The 17,453-nt window shown below is 54.1% G+C and overlaps 2 protein-coding genes across 2 annotated transcripts in view; one reads left to right on the top strand and one right to left on the bottom strand.

Annotated features, from left to right (window-relative positions):
* Nucleotides 1-7,247: 7,247 nt before the first annotated feature.
* Nucleotides 7,248-14,987, top strand: TMEM37 (transmembrane protein 37). Its single transcript, XM_042996872.1, has 2 exons — nt 7,248-7,308; nt 13,655-14,987. The coding sequence occupies exons 1-2, from the start codon at nt 7,288-7,290 to the stop codon at nt 14,225-14,227; spliced, it is 594 nt and encodes a 197-aa protein (XP_042852806.1). The 5' UTR covers nt 7,248-7,287; the 3' UTR covers nt 14,228-14,987.
* A 1,616-nt stretch (nt 14,988-16,603) lies between these two features.
* SCTR (secretin receptor) overlaps nt 16,604-17,453 on the bottom strand; it is a 77,779-nt gene continuing 76,929 nt past the window's right edge. The window contains exon 13 of the mRNA XM_042994268.1: nt 16,604-17,078. Within this exon, the coding sequence (XP_042850202.1) occupies nt 16,908-17,078 (171 nt within the window). The 3' untranslated portion in view covers nt 16,604-16,907. The remainder of the gene's footprint in view (nt 17,079-17,453) is intronic.

The raw sequence follows: 17,453 nt of genomic DNA, 5'->3' as shown, positions 1-17,453 counted from the left end.
AGCCCCGCGTCGGGCTCTGTGCTGACAGCTCAGATCCCGGAGCCTGCTTCAGATCCTGGGTCTCCCTCTCTCTCTGCCCCTCCCCTACTCATGCCCTGTCTCTATCCCTCAGAAATAAATTTTAAAAAAAGATAAGCAAATACAATACAGTGGGGGAATAGAGCACTCTATAGCAGTAAGAAACAATGAGCTAGACCAGGAGCTTTCAGACTTTTCTTACTGGGACCCACAGGAAGAAATACTTCTCACGTTGTAATTCATGACTATCTATCTATCTATTTTTTTTAATAATTTTTTTTAATGTTTATTTATCTTTGAGACAGAGAGAGACAGAGCATGAATGGGGGAGGGTCAGAGAGAGAGAGGGAGACATAGAATCCGAGGCAGGCTCCAGGCTCCTAGCTGTCAGCACAGAGCCCAATGCGGGGCTTAAACTCATGAACCGCGAGATCATGACCTGAGCCAAAGTCAGACGCTTAACCGACTGAGCCACCCAGGCGCCCCTATATCTATTTTTGAACAACAACAACAAAAAACCTCACGAAATAAGATTTACCTAATTATGTTTGAGCCACTCTGATATTTTCTGTTAAGTTCTGTTCATTTCTTATAAATGCTGGTGATGCCTCTGCCAAATCGTTTTCAGTAGCCACTCTTGGAACCTAACCTAGCATCTGGAAAACATTGAATTAGATCTATAGGTACATTAACAGGGATAGTCTTAAATCAGGTGGTTGGGTGGAAAAAAAAAATAGGACCCTGAATAAGATTTATAGCCCAATGCCACTTAAGAGAGACAAAAGCACACGTGCACACACATGGATCTTCACATGGTTAAGGAAATATAGCAAATATATAAAAGCGGGTGCCAGAGGGGAAATGAAAAAAGAAAGGTAAATGCCAGAAGGATCTTGAATGCAAGGATTATGCCACCGGGCCATGCTTGGAGCAGAATGGTTGATTGTGCCCTAAACCAGGGTCCAAAAAAACAGAGACGGGTGGAAAGATCCAGAGATATGTAAGAGCTAGAGAATGCCGCATTTAGAATTCTTTAAAAACAAAATTTTTTTTTAATGTTTACTTTTGAGAAACAGAGAGACAGAGCGCGAGTGGAGGAGGGCAGAGAGAGGGAGACACAGGATTCAAAGCAGGCTCCATGCTGTCTGCACAGAGCTAGACACGGGGCTCGAACTCACAAACCGTGAGATCATGACCTGAGCCGGAGTCGGATGCCCAACCGACTGAGCCACCCAGGCACCCCTGCCATATTTAGAAATCCTGAAATGCATTAATAAAATCAGTTTGCAAGGGTCAGAGACAAAATATCATCCAGGGCACACTTGGAAGAAAGGAAGAAGGGTCCCTTCACCATCGATAAGGAGATGCCAACTGAAAACAAGGCAGTGGGCTTGGAAGTTTGCAAAGAGATGAATCAGAGGCCTGGCTGGTCGATATATACCCTGCCTTGCTGCCGTCCCTTTCTTGCCCACCGCATTTGCTGCCCAGGAGGCCATATCTTATACCATGTGACCCTGTCCCCAGCCTTTGGTCACAGCTTTTCTGGACTGGGTTGACCCCTAGCCCCAGAGGAACGAGCACTCGGGCTGTCTGATTCCCTCTAAATGTTATTTGTTCTTTGAGCCGGGGGAGGGCAGAGAGAGAGAGCACGGGAGAGATGTCTGATTCTCTTTCAACTGAGCAGACTGGCTCTCCTGGACAAAGGGAATTCTGTGTCCGGGCCCTGAACGAGGGAGGGAGACATCACTGCCATAGGAGTGAGGGTTGTAGCAGGATGGTCATAAGTCTGGGCAGGAGAGACGGGGGTGGGTCTGGGGCAGGCCAGAGTTACAGGGAACAAAAACCAGGGCCAAGCCAGAGAAGCCAGGGTGGTGGGGTGGAAACATGCAGACTCGGAAGGCATGGCTGGGTTACTTTACCAGCACAACACAGAGCTGGGCTTACAAACGGAAACCCTACAAGGGCCAGGCAGGCAACACACAGGCGTGGACAGAGCCTGGAGTAAGATCGAGTGGGGCCCGTCGAGCACGGTCTGTCCGAAGAACATCTATCCACAGTGGCCATCGTTTCCATGTGGAAAAGGGACCCTCAGGGTTCCAAGCTGTCGTATTTCCTAGCAAAGCTAAAAATCAGGAATTTAGTGTCAAGTCTCCTGATTTTTGTATTGACTTTTTTTTTTTTTTTTGCTTTTAATTAAAAACACTTTGTGGACAAAACATGTCCAAGGACGGAGGATGTAAGCGGCCAGCACATAGAGGCCACCGCCCTCCTCCTGGGGAGACAATCCTCCCTAATGAATTCCCTAGAGAATTTTGTCTCCTTTATCACTCCTCCCTCCCAGATCCTTTGACCCAGCGTGCCTTTCTTGTAAACATCAAATCTAATAAACTGGGGGAGAGTATTTCCTGGGCTTCCCCAGAGCTCAGGCAAAGCCGTGTCTACACCATTGAATTCCCCTTGTCATCAGTCTGTGCTCACCAACCGATTCCTGCTGCCTAATCTTGATTTGCGGGCACTTTGATGTCAACGAGGTGCCCTGAATAGGGCAGAACACCACCTTTTTCAGGCAGGGATGGGCTGGCAGTCTGCTCTATGCAACCTCTCTGAGTGTGTTTCGTTAACAGGGGACTGTCCCCAAGAGACTGGGTGTCTCGGTGTGTGCCAACAAGTCCAAAGTCCAAGTCTGAAGAGAAGGTGCTAGAAGTCTCCCCAGCACAGGTATGAGGTCTGCCTGGAAATCTTTGGCTCCTGGTGCCCTGGAGGGCTCCCATCTCAAGGAAGGACTTGCTTTGGAAAGCAGAGACCCCCACCCTCAGATGTCCCTGTACATCACTTCCCACGCCCTTCAAAAAGCATGTGCCTCTGTGTGTGTGTGTGTGTGTGTGTGTGTGTGTGTGTGTGTGTTTCCTGCTTCATTCATTCATTGCTTCAACCACAGCTAGTTCTCCCCACCTTCCCCAGCAGAAGCTGGTGCCATGGGGCTTGCTAAGCCTGCCTCAGGCCCTTTCTTCAGATGCAGGGTAAACATTACACCTGAGGCCTGCCTGGAAAGAAGATGAGACAGAGGCAGACCCCCTGGCCCCCAGCCCCACTAGAATCCGGTAAACAAGGTCTGTGTTGCAATCCTCTGCCTGAGAGGAGGTCATAATGCAGGGCTGGAGTGCAGAGCAGAGGAAGCAAAGGGCAGGAGGATGCCTGGGTGGAGGGAGAGCCAGACTGGCCAGGAGGAGGGGGCTGGGAGAAGAGTAAGACCTGGTGGGTGAAGGCAGGGCAGCGGGAGGTGCAGAGGGGAGAGGGGAGGGGCAGCCCGGTGGTGCGGCTCTCTCTCCAAGGCCAGAAACCAGGCAAGAGTTGGAGAGGTCCGAAGTGCAGGGCACGGGGCAGGCAGGGTTAGTCATCAGCTTTCAAGCCACCCAACGAACCGCAGAATCCCTGTCATCGCCTCTGGGTCTCCGGAGTGTCTGCCTGCCTTGCCCCTTAGACCTGGAGCCCCTGCCCCCCAACGCCAACCCCTCAGAGGAGAAAACTCCAGGGCAGGGATCTCCCTCTTCAGGCTGACACTCAGGGATTGAGCCCCTTCTCTGATCTGAGGTTCCCTGGGGTCAGGGACACGGGATGGAGGTGACCACAGGTTATCGGGCGCTTGGATGCCAAGTGGTCTGCAGGGCACTTTGCACACATTGTCGCATGTGACCCTCAGGACACCGAGATGGATACGTTTCCCCTTTGGGCAGCAAAGAGAGGCACACAGAGGGGAAGTGATTGGCCCAGGATGCATCTGAAGCCTGTTCACTCAGTCTGCAAGCTTTACGGACAGTCCCTATCCTTGGAACCAGGCATGCGGCCGTGAGAGACAGTCTCCACTTTCAGGGGGCTTCTGGTATTTTAGAGCGGAAGACAGGAAATCAAGCAGAGAAGAGAGAAGTTGAGCTAATGACTAAGAACATGAAAAGGTGATCTAGAGGGGCAAGCCTGTGGGGGCTGCTGCTCAGGCTGGGGAGTCAAGGGAGGCCCCTGCCCAGCAACCCCAGCTCCCCAGGGGGGGAGGACCTGCCACATGGAGAGAACAGTGAGCACAGAAGCCCTGAGACCAGACGGAGCTTCCTGCCCTGGGCCCACGCGGCAAGCAGGCCAGCCGAGCTGGACCTGAGCACCAAGGGGTGGGCACGGGGCAGATAACTCCAGCCTCGAGCATCGTGGGCTTTGGGAAAGGGGCTGGGAAGCCTCATGAAGGGACAGAGGAGGTGAGAGCAGAGGCAGGGAGGCCAGGCAGGAGGCCATTCCACAGGTATCCAGCTCAGAGAAGATGAGGCCTATGGGCAGGAGGATGGATTGGACCCAAGGCGCGAGGGAGTATAAAGACAGAATTGAGGAGGCCAGGGAGGGAGGAGAAATGAGAGGGAAGCAGATTTTAACCCTACAACCCAAGCATTTTACCACTGACAGAAACTTTGTCTTTTTCTTCCTTGTCCCTCATTGGCTAGGACAGTGGTGGGTACGTAGTAGGTATTCAATTCATTTATGTATTCAGTGAATATTTATTGAGCACCTACTATGTGCCTGGCTCTGTCCTAGGCACCAGGGATATACCAATGAAGATGGAAAAGTCCTTGGCCCCTCGGAGCTTACACTACAGAGGGAGAGGATACGTGTGTGCACGCAAGCGCATGTGTGATTAGTGATAAGAGAAGGAAAAGGGGAATAGAGGGGGCTGTTTTTGATGTGGTGGTCACGGTAGGCTTTCCTGACGAGGTGACCTCTAAGCCCAGACTTCAAAAGAGTGAGGTGGTGAGTCAGATGTGAGTATCTTGAGGAAGTACGTTTCAGACAGAAGGCAACAAGTCCAAAGGCCCAGAGGTGGGGGAGTGCTTGTTGACTGACTAATAGATCTGTTACTTGCTGATTCATTAATCAGTACCTGTGTCTCCGCCTTGGAAGTCTCCGAGAACAATGCCTGGGTTTTTTCCCACCAAACAAGTGTGGTCAGAGGGGTGGAATGGGAGCCGATTCCTTCCTTTCTTTATGCCATCCCTCTTTCTCCAGCACAGGCCAGGCCTAGAAGTCGGGAAGAGGGAGGAACAGGTATTGAATCTGTCACACCACCTAGAGGAAAGGCAGAGACAGTCAAGGAATAAGGCAGGTGGTGCTGTCCCAGAGGCCACCCACTCACCCCCATGCTGTTTCTGGTTTTAATTCCTGGGGGTCCCACCCTGTCACCCCACCCCTTGCCTCTGCCCCTGCCATGGCCCCCACGGCATGGGGAAACCCTTGCCCCTCTGGACGGACAGTCATCTGGTGAGTTATTTGCCTCTCTCTCCATCTCCCCAGGGGTAGAGTGGTACACGAAGGGAGTGCTGTGTACCCACTGAGTCCCAAGCCCTGGGCACCAAGGTACCATGGATTTTAGAATGCAAAGGGCCAGCACAGACTCCATCCAGACTCCTGGCTGTGTCCAGGCCTTCTTAAGACCGTAAGATGACAGTTACTTCCTCCTTATTATTCCTAAGCCATTTCTGCTTCTCCAGCTGTCTTGCTGACAGGACATGTTGTTCTAAATTCCACTGATTCAAGACTTTCTATTCTTACCAAGAAAGCATAACAGACAATATATCCCCAAACATGCCTGACCACACATGGAATCGTAGAAGGCATTTGGAGGCGCACAATGGGGCTGGATCACCCAACCTAACAGTTCTTCCTGATTTTTATTCCAGGCACTCCCTTCCTGGTCATGTGAAATTCTTCAGGCCCCAGAAACCCAGAAGTTCCCTCCCACAGAGCATCCTAGGGCTCTGTAAAGGGACCCCAACAGGGCCAGGCCCTCCTTTCCTGGGTGAATCCCTCCTCTAGAGCCCAGGGCTGTGGAGGGAGGAGAACCTAGCAGTGAGGGACTCAAAAGGAACATCTAAGTGGGAGATTCAGACCACTGTAACTTTCCCCCTTTCTCACATGGCTTTCTGGGTTTTCTTAGCATCTAGAAATTTTCAGGTCCAGGAGAAAAGTAGTTATTTCAAATAGCCTTGGGTAAAGTCACCAGGAAGCTGCCTGCCTGCCTAATTGAGCCCAATCATTTCATTTATCCCTGATTCAGTTAAGGAGAAAGAGGATCTCGCTTTGCCTTAAGCAGAAGTCGCCCTCCTCATCAACACACAGCCCCCTAAAACTGCAGAGGGAAAGAAGGGTCTTAGTCTGGAATTTGTTGCCACTCCATTCTGGTGTGGGGACTTTATGGGCTGCCTTCTCTGGAACTCAGGCCCCGTCAAAAGTTGAGGAAGCAAGGGGCACCTGGGTGGCTCAGTTGGTTAAGCGACGGACTTCAGCTCAGATCATGATCTCATGGTTCGTGAGTTTGAGCCCCGCATCAGGCTCTGTGCTGACAGCTCAGAGCCTGGAGCCTGCTTCGGATTCTGTGTCTCCCTCTCTCTGCCCCTTACCCGCTCACACTCTGTCTCTCTCTCAAAAATAAATAAACATTAAAATTAAAAAAAAAAAAAAGTCGAGGAAGCACAATGCCTTGTTGTATTTGCCTTTTCAATGGTTCCTGAGGCCAGGAGGGAAGCAGGTTTGTATATACCCCTCCGGGGAGGAGAACAGTGATGCAGGGATGGCTCCAGAAGGTCCCACTCCGTTTACACATACTGAGGGCCTCGCAAGACCCCGATCTTTCACAAATGTTTTACTTATTATCCCCGGCTCAGAGACGTTTAACAAGCAGCCCAAGGCCACACAGCGGGTGGTTGAAAGCAGCAGAGCCCGGGCGCGTGCCTAGTCTCTCTGGACCTTAGCGCCTCCTCCGGACGAGCTGGGGCTGGGGCGGACTCCTCCGGCGCCCGCCTGGCCCTCCCTCGAGGAATCAGAGTCCCAGATGTCGACGCCCCAGGTTCAGAAGCGGGGAAGTAACTCCCGCCCCGAAGTCAGCCGGGTCGGCCCTGCCCCGAGAGCCGGATGCTCCTCCCTCATTCTCGGGGGACCCCTGCCGGCTCGGGCAGGGTTCGCGCCCACAGGGTCCCGAGCCCTCCTCCTCGCCCCTGCCCGGGGGCTCCTCCGGGCCGCCCGCGCTGACTCAGCGTAAGCCGAGTCGCGGAGGGCGGCGGGGTCAGACGCTCCCGCCCCGGGCTCCCTGGCTCCGCTTTGATTGCCCCCTCCCTCTCCCCCGCCCTCCAGCCGCCCCGCTCCGCCCCCCGGGAGGGGTGCCGTGCCCCGAGCTGGCGGCGCTGCGGAGCGGCCGGAGGGCGCGAGGAGGAGCGCGCGGCGGAGCACGGGCGCAGCATGACTGCCATCGCGGTGCAGGTAACCCCGGGAACCCGGCGGGGCGCTGGGCTGGCTGCCCCCCGACCCTTCCGGAGCGGTCCGGGGGTCTGCCCCACCGGGAGGTGGGAAGGGACTTTGCGCGGAACCCCGGATCCCCGCCTTGCGGGTCTTCTGTTGCAAGCTTGTGGGGTTCGGAGGCAGGTGGGCGGGAAGCAACCTGGGGGCGCTGCCCCCCCCCCCCACGCTGTTCCTGCAGCGCGGTCTCCTCTGGCCTCCGCTCGGGGCCCTGCTAGCACCCGAGGCCCCCAAGCCTCTTGCGGTGGATTTTTCTGCTTCTCTTTGGGGTCACCAGTAACTATGATTAGGCTTTCCAGAGGGGTCCTTTTTAAAAAGGAGAGGCGCGTCTGGGGCGGAGGATGGACACAGTCCACTTGCAGAGTGAGGCTTGTCTTACATAACATGAAGATGCGACTCCGGGGAAGCCAGAACTTTCTCGGGGGTGGGGGGCTAGAAAGACCATCTCTCCACTTCTCCAAACGCATCTGAGGTGCTGGGGCGGGGACAGACTCACTGGGGCGCGCAGGCACTTAAGAGAGAAGGTTGTAGGGGCGCCTGGGTGGCTTAGTCAGTTAAGTGGGGGACTTCGGCTTAGGTCCAGATCTCGGGGTTAGGGAGTTTGAGCCCCTCACCGGGCTCTGTGCTGACATCTCCGAGCCTAGAGTCTGCTTGGGATTCTGTCTCCCTCTCTCTCTCTGCCCCTCCCCTGCTCGCACTCTGTCTCTATCGCAAAACTAAACAAAAACCAGTTTTAAAAATTAAAATAAAAGACAGAGAGAGAGAAGGTTGTGGCGAGGGGAGGGAGAGGGACTCGCATCCCCAAAGGTCTGACTTCTCACACTGGTGCAAGATGTTTTTGTTGGCCCAGAACCTACGCGTTCCTGCCCCCTGCCCTCTGGTGCGTTGCTGTACAAAGGCAAGTCAGTGGCGCGACCGCTAGCTACCAGGCGAGCAAGCTGCTTCTCCGCGGAGGCATTTCCCCAACTCGCCTCCCCCAGAGTCTTCTGGCTGGAACCTTCTAACGATTAGAGAGGCTCAGTTGATTTTGCCTGCAAATGCCCAGACCGCCCCCCGCCCCCAGCTGTGACTCTGGTAGACGCTGTTCCGCCCAATTTATAGACAAAATAACTGAGGCCCAGAGGTGAAGTAACTTGCTCACGGTAGCCAGTCAAACGACATAGTCGAGATTCAAAACAGGACTTCTTGGCTGCAAATCGTACCTGCCCTTTCCACTTTTGACTAACAGGAGAAATCGTGGCCACCCCCCAAGCCCCCGGACACAGGCGTTTGGAGAAGGACGGCGGGTTGCATCGAGTCCCTTGTCTTTGTTTTCCTTCATAATCTTGAGTCTTGATGAGGGAGCATCTGGGACAGGCCCTGGGAAGAAGGGGACTGGCAGTGAGGAGGGTGGGACCGGGTGTGGTCTCTCCCCTCAAGGAGAAGCCCCGTGAGGTGCAGCTGCAGATCCTTGTAAATCCTTGTAAACAAGGATTTAGAAGACATATCTGGAAGTGAGTGCTAAATTAAGAGGTGCAGAAGCTGCAAGCTGGATTAACTGGCAGGGGCGTTGTGTGCTGGGCCCAGAGGGGCCTGAAGTCTGGCAGCAGGTGGAGGGGACCTAGTAAGCGGAGGAAGAGGGGGAGGCCGTGGGATAGGCCTTGGGAGCTGGATAGGCTGTGGGAGCTCGTGGGCGATGGCTCAACCCCGGAGCCTCTGCCCCAAGGGTGGGGCGCTGTCCCAGCATGACTCTAGTCATTGCTGCCTAGTAGCCCCTTAAATCAGCCCCAGGGACTGTTGTAAGCATTTGAAGTGATAGCTCATTCCAGCCCCACCAGACAACCAGCGGAGGTAGATGATGTTATCTTCATTTATAGGGGAGGAAACCCAGAGAAAGAGGGGATAAATAACATGCCCGGGGACAGAGAGCTAAAAAGCAGGCCAGCGGGGGTCATGCAGGCCAGTGCAGGCCAGGCTGTGGCCCTAAGGACGGTGGCAGGCCAACTCTTTAGGAAACTGGTGAAGAAATTTCTGGTGAATAATGACAGGGGCCTGGCCTGGGCCTGCACAGAGTGGGCAGTGAGACTAGAGGCAAGTATGGAGGCGGGGGCTGGGGACGTGAACGATGAGTAGTGAGGGGGGGCAGGTGGGGTCCTGGGGGATTGCGGAAGGGAAGCCCTTAGCCTTGGACTCAGTGGCCCAGGAGCGTCAAGTGACCCTGTCCTACAGATCATAGAAATCATTGAGGGTTAGAGAGGGAAAAGAGAAACACTCACATTTTTTTTCCTCCGAGGAAAGGAGATTAAAGTTCCTTGCTCAAGGTCCCACAGCTGCAGGCGGGCCGGGCGGGGGCAAGACCCGACTGCCTTGGTTCCCTCTTGTCTACTGGCCCTGCACTGACCACACTGCTACGAGCTGCCTCTCCAGGAGAGGGTTTCAGGCCCTAGGTCACTGAAGGCCAGTGGAGCTGCCAACAGTGACCAGTGTGGTGCAGGGTGGTGAGGAATGAAGACTCCAGTATATATTATTATTGTTACTCATGTTATCAATAGTTCCCCAACACCTTTATATGCATGATGTCTTTTAATTCTTGGGAGTTTTCTTGGTGATCAGAGTTTCTTTGTTTTTTGTTTGTTTTTTAAAGTTTATTTGAGAGACAGCGTGAGCAGGGGAAGGACAGAGAGAGAGAGAGTGAGAGCGAATCCCAAGCAGGCTCTGCACTGTCTGCCAGTCACAGAGCCGTCCTTGGGGCTCGACCCCACAAACTGTGAGATCACGACCTGAGCCGAAATGAAGAGTTGGTCACTTAACCCACTGAGCCACCCAGGCGCCCTGGCGATCAGAGAATTTAAAGGAGGCCCTGCTTTGAGGTGGGAGGGGGAAGAAATGAACTGACGTGAGCTGTCTTCTCTTTGATCCCAGTGTGATGGGCCGGGAGACTAAAGTCCAGTCTGTGCCCAAGGAAGGAGGGGCTGAGGGAGGGATGGGACATACCTGTTGTCTAGACAGCGTGATGTCTAGGGTCAAAAGGTTTCTTGGTCCTGTGTTCTGTGACTTGATTGAGGCCTTGCTTCCAGGGCTCTCCCATCCTAGGACCTTACCAGCCAACTTCTAGGGGCATTGTAACCCGGCCAGGTACCTTCATGGCTCTTGCTTTCCTGCAGCGGTCACCTACCCCATTTTGTAGATGAAAAACCCAACGGCCAAAGAGGTTAAGAAGCTGCCCAAGGACAAACACCTTTAATGGTTTGTCGACACAGAGGTTTCAAATTTTCCTTGGTTTGTTTCCTAGTAGTCAAGCTGTTTTTTTATGATGAAATCCAACACAGACTCCTGGACTACCAATGTGTCCAGGTGGTAAGAAGGACCTGTCGTGGGGGCGCCTGGGTGGCTCAGTCGGTTAGGCGTCCAACTTCAGCTCTGGTCACAATCTCGTGGTTCATGAGTTCGAGCCCCGCATTGGGCTCTGTGCTGACAGCTCAGGGCCTGGAGCCTGCTTCGGATTCTGTGTCTCTCTCTCTGTGCTCCTCCCCCGCCGCCCCCAACCCCTGCTCGTGCTCGTTCACTCTCTCTCAAAAATTAAGAAAAAAAAAAAAAAAAAAAGAATGACCTGTTGTGGCTGAGTGAGGACAGGGCCCGAGCTGGCCTGCTCAGCTTCCCCTATTCCCCTCCTGCGGCACCTAGAACCCTGCATAGGAGGCAAGGGGAGTTGGGGCCCTGACCCCTGGGGCATCCCTCTACATTCTCTACTCCTTCCTCTCACTAGTAATACTGAGCCCCTAACCAAAGACCCTGTACCTGGAAGGCCCCAGTCGGTATTTATTGGCTGAATGCATCCTGCACATTATACGTTTGTCCAGGCAGCCGTAACAGGCTTTATTGTGATTTAGGTGAGAGATCTTGGGTAAGTCATCTGGCCTCTGGGTGACATAGTTTCCCTCTTTATGCCACCTCCCCACTCCGCCCCCCGCTCCCCGCCCCCCCCCCCCCCCCCCCCCCCCCCCCCCCCGCCCCCATGGGAGCTTCCTACTCTGCCAACCTCACAGGTTTGAGTAAAACAAGCCCCTGCTTACGCAGAAGTGCTGAAAGCAAATCAGGTCCTTATTCATGTATCCCTGGGGCAGAAAATTCACGGTGGCTCCCACTTAGGTGGGCAGGTCAGCAACCAGTCTGATGTTCCTGCTGGGGCTCTGACCGAAGCAGGAGTCTCCCAGAGCGTGGCTTTGCTTCCTGTCCCTCCCTGAAAAGCATGACCCAGACTTGCCTCCATTTGCACATGTATAGGGTGCACCCCATAGTCCCTGTTCAGTTTCCCAGCAGTGACAGAGCCCCATGAGCTGTCTGCTTACCTCCCAAAGCGGGGTGTAACCCGCTTCCATAGGCACTGTCAAGGGGGTAATTTATGACGGGGCAGGAGATTCGTTTAAAGGGAGCTCCAGGGGGGCCCCGGGTGGCTCAGTCGGTCAAGTATCCAACTCTTGATTTCAGCTGAGGTCATGATCTCGCGTTTCCTGCTCTGCACCAGCATGTGGAGCCTGCCTGGGATCCTCTCTCTCCCTCTCCCTCTGCCCCAACCCCCTCTCGTGTTCTCTCTCTCTCTCTCAAGAAATAGGTAAATAAACTTTCAAAAAAGCGGGGGGCTGGGGCAGGAGTTTCAGATGGAAGCGACAGTGGTTGCAGGCCTACTGAATGCCCAGGACAAGCACTGTGCCAGGTACTGGGGACGCAGCAGTGCCTGCATGGGAGGCCCTGCCCTCTTGGTGAGTGGTGTCTGTGTGAGCTAGACAACATATAAGCACAAATCAAAAGGAAATGGATGACTGGTGGTCGGAACAGAGAAGAAAACAGGGTTCCTGACAGGAGGGAACCTGGTTTGGCTGGGGAGGCAGGACAGATCTCTGTGAGGAAGTGACATTTCCACTGAGACATGAAGAATGGAGAAAAGGAGACAGTCGGGGGAAGACTCTTGTAGGCAGAGGGACCAGTAGGTCTGAGGAAGAAAGTTCTGGGCTTGTCCTTGGGCCTAGAACGAGTGCGGCCGTGTCTGAGTGAGGGGGCCAGGAGCGTGTGCTGGGAGGTGAAGCAGGAGGGGGAGGCAGGGCAGAAGGTGCAGGGCTTATGGTGTGTCTTAAGGAGTTTGATTCTTCAGAGTGTTTCTCTTTTTATTTTTTATTTTTTGCTTTCTGGGTTGGGGAGGGGACCCATGCCTGGGTGGTGTCCCAGGGCTGTGAGATAAGGGACACCTCACCGGACGCCTGGCCCAGCTTGCCAGAAGAGAGGGGTGGGTGCACTCTTCCAGGGCTGCAACTAGAGGCTGAGGGAGAGCCTCCGTGGCTCTCCCACGCCCAGAAGCTGCTAGACAGTTCAGTTGGCCAGCGCTGGGTGGGGTTCAGGTTCAGGCTGAGCAAGACTAAAGGGTAAGGTGCAAACATCGCTTTCGGTACTGAGGAAAACAAGGTAATAACACCTAGCCTGGAATGTGCAGAACCAGCTGGGTGGAGAGTAGGGTGAAACTGAAGTCTACTGGGAAATCCTGGGAGAGGGAAAACGGAGCCTTGTATTAAAAGGCTAAGTAAAGGGGCGCCTGGGTGGCTCAGTCGGCTAAGTGTCCGACTTCAGCTCAGGTCATGATCTCGCGGTCCGTGAGTTTGAGCCCCGCGTCGGGCTCTGTGCTGACAGCTCAGAGCCTGGAGCCTGTTTCGGATTCTGTGTCTCCCTCTCTCTCTGACCCACCCCGTTCATGCTCTATCTCTCTCCGTCTCAAAAATAAATAAACGTTAAAAAAAATTAAAAAAAATAAAAATTAAAAATAAAAGGCTAAGTAAAAAAAAAAAAAAAAAAAAAAAAAGAATACTAATACTCCAGTGCTTTTAACAACCTTCACAGTGCTTTAGGCAGGGTTCTTGCTTTGCATACAAAGAAACCCACAGGGCGCTGCAAGTTCAAGGTCACACTGGCCTGGTCTGACAAGTTTTCTGAATTCTGAACAGACTAGGATCTGCCGCCTTGCTGGTCAGTAGAATTTGGATTTCTTCTTCATAAAGATCGTTAGAGAAAGAAAGGTCAGGGAACCCTTCGTGCCTGGTGAATAGCTGGACAGTCCGTGCTTCTGGGTCTTGAACAGAGGACAGGGAGCAGGTGGAGTGGGGGAAGGGCTCCCCAAGAAGGCGGGTCTGTGCTGCAAGTTAAGGAGGGGCTGGGAGGGAGGGAAGCTACTTGCAAAGGTGGGCGTCCCAAGCTTCCCAGGGGACGGCAACAGAAAATAAGGCTATGGGAAGCCGGGAGCGTGGGCAAGGGTTTCCCCTGACATGCCATCCGTGGTGTCTTCTAGGCCCAGAGGCTGCTGGCCCGGCGGAGGCCCCAGCGGCCCTTCTTGGAATCCTTCATCCGGGTCCTCATCATTGTGTGCGCCGCCCTGGCCCTGGTCCTCTCCTCCGTCTCCATCTGCGATGGCCACTGGCTGCTGGCTGAGGACCGCCTCTTTGGGCTCTGGCACTTCTGCACTTCCTCCAACCAGACGGGGCCACGCTGCCTCAGAGACCTGAGTCAGGCCCACGTGCCCGGGCTGGCCGTGGGCATGGTCCTGGCCCGCAGCGTGGGCGCCCTGGCTGTGGTGGTCGCCATTTTGGGCCTGGAGCTCCTCATGGTGTCCCAGGTGTGTGAAGACCTCCACTCACGGCGCAAGTGGGCTGTGGGCTGTGTCCTCCTCCTCGTCTCTTTCATCCTCTCGTCCGGGGGGCTCCTGAGTTTCGTGATCCTCCTCTGGAACCAGGTCACGCTCATTGGTTTCACCCTGATGTTCTGGTGCGAGTTCACGGCCTCCTTCCTCTTCTTTCTGAATGCCATCAGCGGCCTTCACGTCAACAGCATCACCCATCCCTGGAGCCAACCGAGGAAGTTTTAGGCCTCCCTCCTAAATCCGAGGACGTCAGGTTCTACAAGAAAGTGTGGTCAAGACGGGACTTTTTCAACACGTGACCTCTGATGGGGGTAGGGGTGGGACCGTGACCTTGAAACTGCTGCTGCTTAGTCCATAACATTTTGGTGGTTGGCCAGAACCAGCCCAGTGGCCTTTGCAGCTGGCCTGCAGAGGTCAGGAGCGTCCCTAGGGCCACCAGCTGCACAGCCTTAGCCAAGTTATTAGGATGTTGATTTTAGAAGTTAACACATTTTAAGACTCTTTTCTTGAATCCTTCTTCCCAGGATGGGACTAGATTAGGAAGCAGCTTGGGTGACTGGTGCCTGGGCTGGCTGCACAGCTAAGTGAAGTTCACCCTTGTTTTATTGACTGTGTGCCAGGATAGGGGCAGGTGGGTCCCTGGGATCCCCTGGGGTTGCCCAGAGCAGATCATTCTTCCAGCTAAGCATATCCAGTCAGTGCCTAGGACTTTCTTCCACCAGCCCAAAGGACCTCTGTGCACCTTTCCTTGCTATAGCTTTGGTCATGTTATTGAGGATTCCCTCAATGTCTTGCACATAATAGGTTTTTAAACCATTTGACTTGATTTGAACCCTGCCTTTGCGGTGGGGGTGGGGGGGGGCATAATCCATGAATAACCTCAGCCGCCAGCAGCCGGCCATCTCTGCTGTCTGTGGGAATCCTGCCTTAATTCTTCGAACCAGCTTCCCAGGATGGCCCACCAACCTTCCAATACACAGTCCTCCCTGAGGCGAGCATGTGTGCGTGTCTGTCTTTGGCAAGGGTCAGACGGCCTCAAGGTACCATTTTTGGCTCCCAGAGCACATATCTGGACCTGCTGGACTCCAGGGGGTAAAGGGGACTTGCCTACACTTGTAATGATTACCACCCGCCCTGGGGATGAGTGCAGGTGAAGGGGACCAGGAACCAGTGGAGACTTCCATCCTTGCTGGCAAATGTGCGTTTTTGTGCAGCCAATTGCCCCCTTCCCAGCTTCTTTTCTGCCCAGTAGATTCAACCATTTCATTCCACACTAGCCCCTTCCCCCTCCACCTGGTCCATCCTGGCTGCTGGTCACTGTATGGGTTTTTGGTCTCTTGCCCCACCCTTATTACTGCAGGTGCCCTTTCTGGGTGCTTCTATCTATCCCTTGTGGCTTTTTTTTTTTTTTTTTAATTTTTTAAACTTGAAGTTTAAAAGCACAAGTGAGGAAGGGGTGGAGAGAAGGAGAGACAGAATGCTGAGCAGGCTCTGCGTTGGCTCTCAGCACAGAGCCCGATGCGGGGCCCCAACTCCTGAACCGTAAGATCATGACCCAAGCCCAGATCAAGACGCTTAACCAACTGAGCCACCCAGGCACCCCCCTGTGGCTTTTTAAAAACTTCTATTTCCAAATGCATGTGGAGTCCATGGAGATCAAGAAAGATGTCATGGGCCAACCAGTTTTTCAGAAAGCAGAGCTCATCAACCTTACAGGCTGGGTTCTTGGCCCTGGAAAATAAGCACCTGGGCTTTCATTCCAGAAACCATTCACAAGGTACAAAGGGGTGACTTCCTTGTCTCTGCAGTGGGGAGATGCAGGGGTGGGAGGCCAGGGCCCAGGAGGGGACAGCACTTGTCCAAGGTCACCCACCAGCAAGACGCCTTTTCCTTTATGTTGGGGCTTTCTGTCCGGAATGCTTTCCCCTGAACACTAATAGGCTGTGTTTTGTAAAAGGGTTCAAATAGTCCCGTTTAATCCTCACACGGCTGGTGGGAGAGGGAGTGCCAATAATTTTAGTTCCAGGAAACTAAAGTCCAAAGACAAAAAGGGGAGACAGATCCCCATGGGACAGGGAGACAGGCCCTTGCCCCCCTGCCTAGGAGTGAAGACAGACACAGCCTCGGAGCACAGGGATTTGAACCCAAAAGCCCTGGACTGAACTTGTGCCCCTGCTTGCCGAGTATCTTGGGCAAGTCACAGGACCTTCGTGAACCTGTTTCTTTTTCGGCCCAATGGAATCCTGCCCCCTTCCTGGCTATTCTGCCCCTTGGGCTGCAGGTGACTGTGAAAGAGGAGGCACGGGAGGGTGCCTTGTACCCTGTTGGGTTAGTAAAAGGAAGCTGGGGGTCTTGGCGTCTCTCTTGGCTTCACTGACATGGTCAGGTTAATCCAGTTGTCTTGAGGCTCTAGGGTAAGAGCTACTGGACAGGTGAGTTGTAGTGAGGGGTAAGGAGGGTCCATCTAGGGCCAAGGGTCTTGACTGCCATGTTTCCTGGGCTTCGAGCTTATTCCTGCAGGAAGGGGTAGGGAAGGCCAGCCTCAGCATCCTTCACCTTGTGTCTCGAGGGCTAAAGGAGAGCGGGCAATTACATACCAGACCCATCCCAGCTACCATTTATTTCCCTGCCTTCTGGAACCCTTGAACTGCCCTTCACGTAACACAACAGACCCAAATCCCGGGCCCTCGTCCTGCCCCACGGTGCCTGTGCTTTGATCAGTTCTGAGGAATTCTCACCACAGCCCCCTCCCCAATCTGAGGCCCAGAGGAGGGGAGTTCTTGGTCACAGGAGAAAAGCCTATGATGTCTGCTGAGAAGACCAATACGGACTGTCCTGCAGCAATGTCTAGCCTTCTCATGACCCATCTTGGTCTCTGTCCCGTGCGTGGCCCTGCTGCAGCCTCTCAGATGACACTGGCCCTGCAGGTGCCCCCGCTCTGCTCTGAGGTGCTGGCCTTGGTGCTGTGGGTGAGGCCGCTGGTGCCATTGCTGAAGGTGGAGTTGAGGGCCACGGGGCGCAGTAGAAACTCACGGACGTGCCACTGCCGCCACTTCTTCTGAACCTCCAGCTGCACCTGCCCCCAGAGACCACCATCAGTGGAGGAGAGAAGAACCGACCTTGTACCCACAGTCCCATTCACCACCCCCACCCCGGGACCTCAGCATGGTCCCACGACTCGAACCTTCCCCTCTCCTGCAAACCCCTCAGATTGGCCATTTCCAGCCCCAACATCCAGTAGGGATTGAGGGCCCCTCTCTCCTGGACACTTTTCACCTTCAATCTTGCCGCCTGGGTCCCAAGGAAGGGGCTTTGGGCTGTTTCACAAATTCCAGAACTCCAGAATTAATCAGGTCATCACCTGGGACAAACTGGACTCCTTCCCATGAAGCCTCCCTAGCTCACAACTTAATCTGGGGGCCCGGGAGTTGCTCTTTGGAAATGTCCTCCA

Source organism: Panthera tigris, chromosome C1, assembly GCF_018350195.1.
Source record: "Panthera tigris isolate Pti1 chromosome C1, P.tigris_Pti1_mat1.1, whole genome shotgun sequence".
Lineage (NCBI taxonomy): Eukaryota > Metazoa > Chordata > Mammalia > Carnivora > Felidae > Panthera > Panthera tigris.
This window is presented reverse-complemented; position numbering and strand designations above follow the sequence as displayed.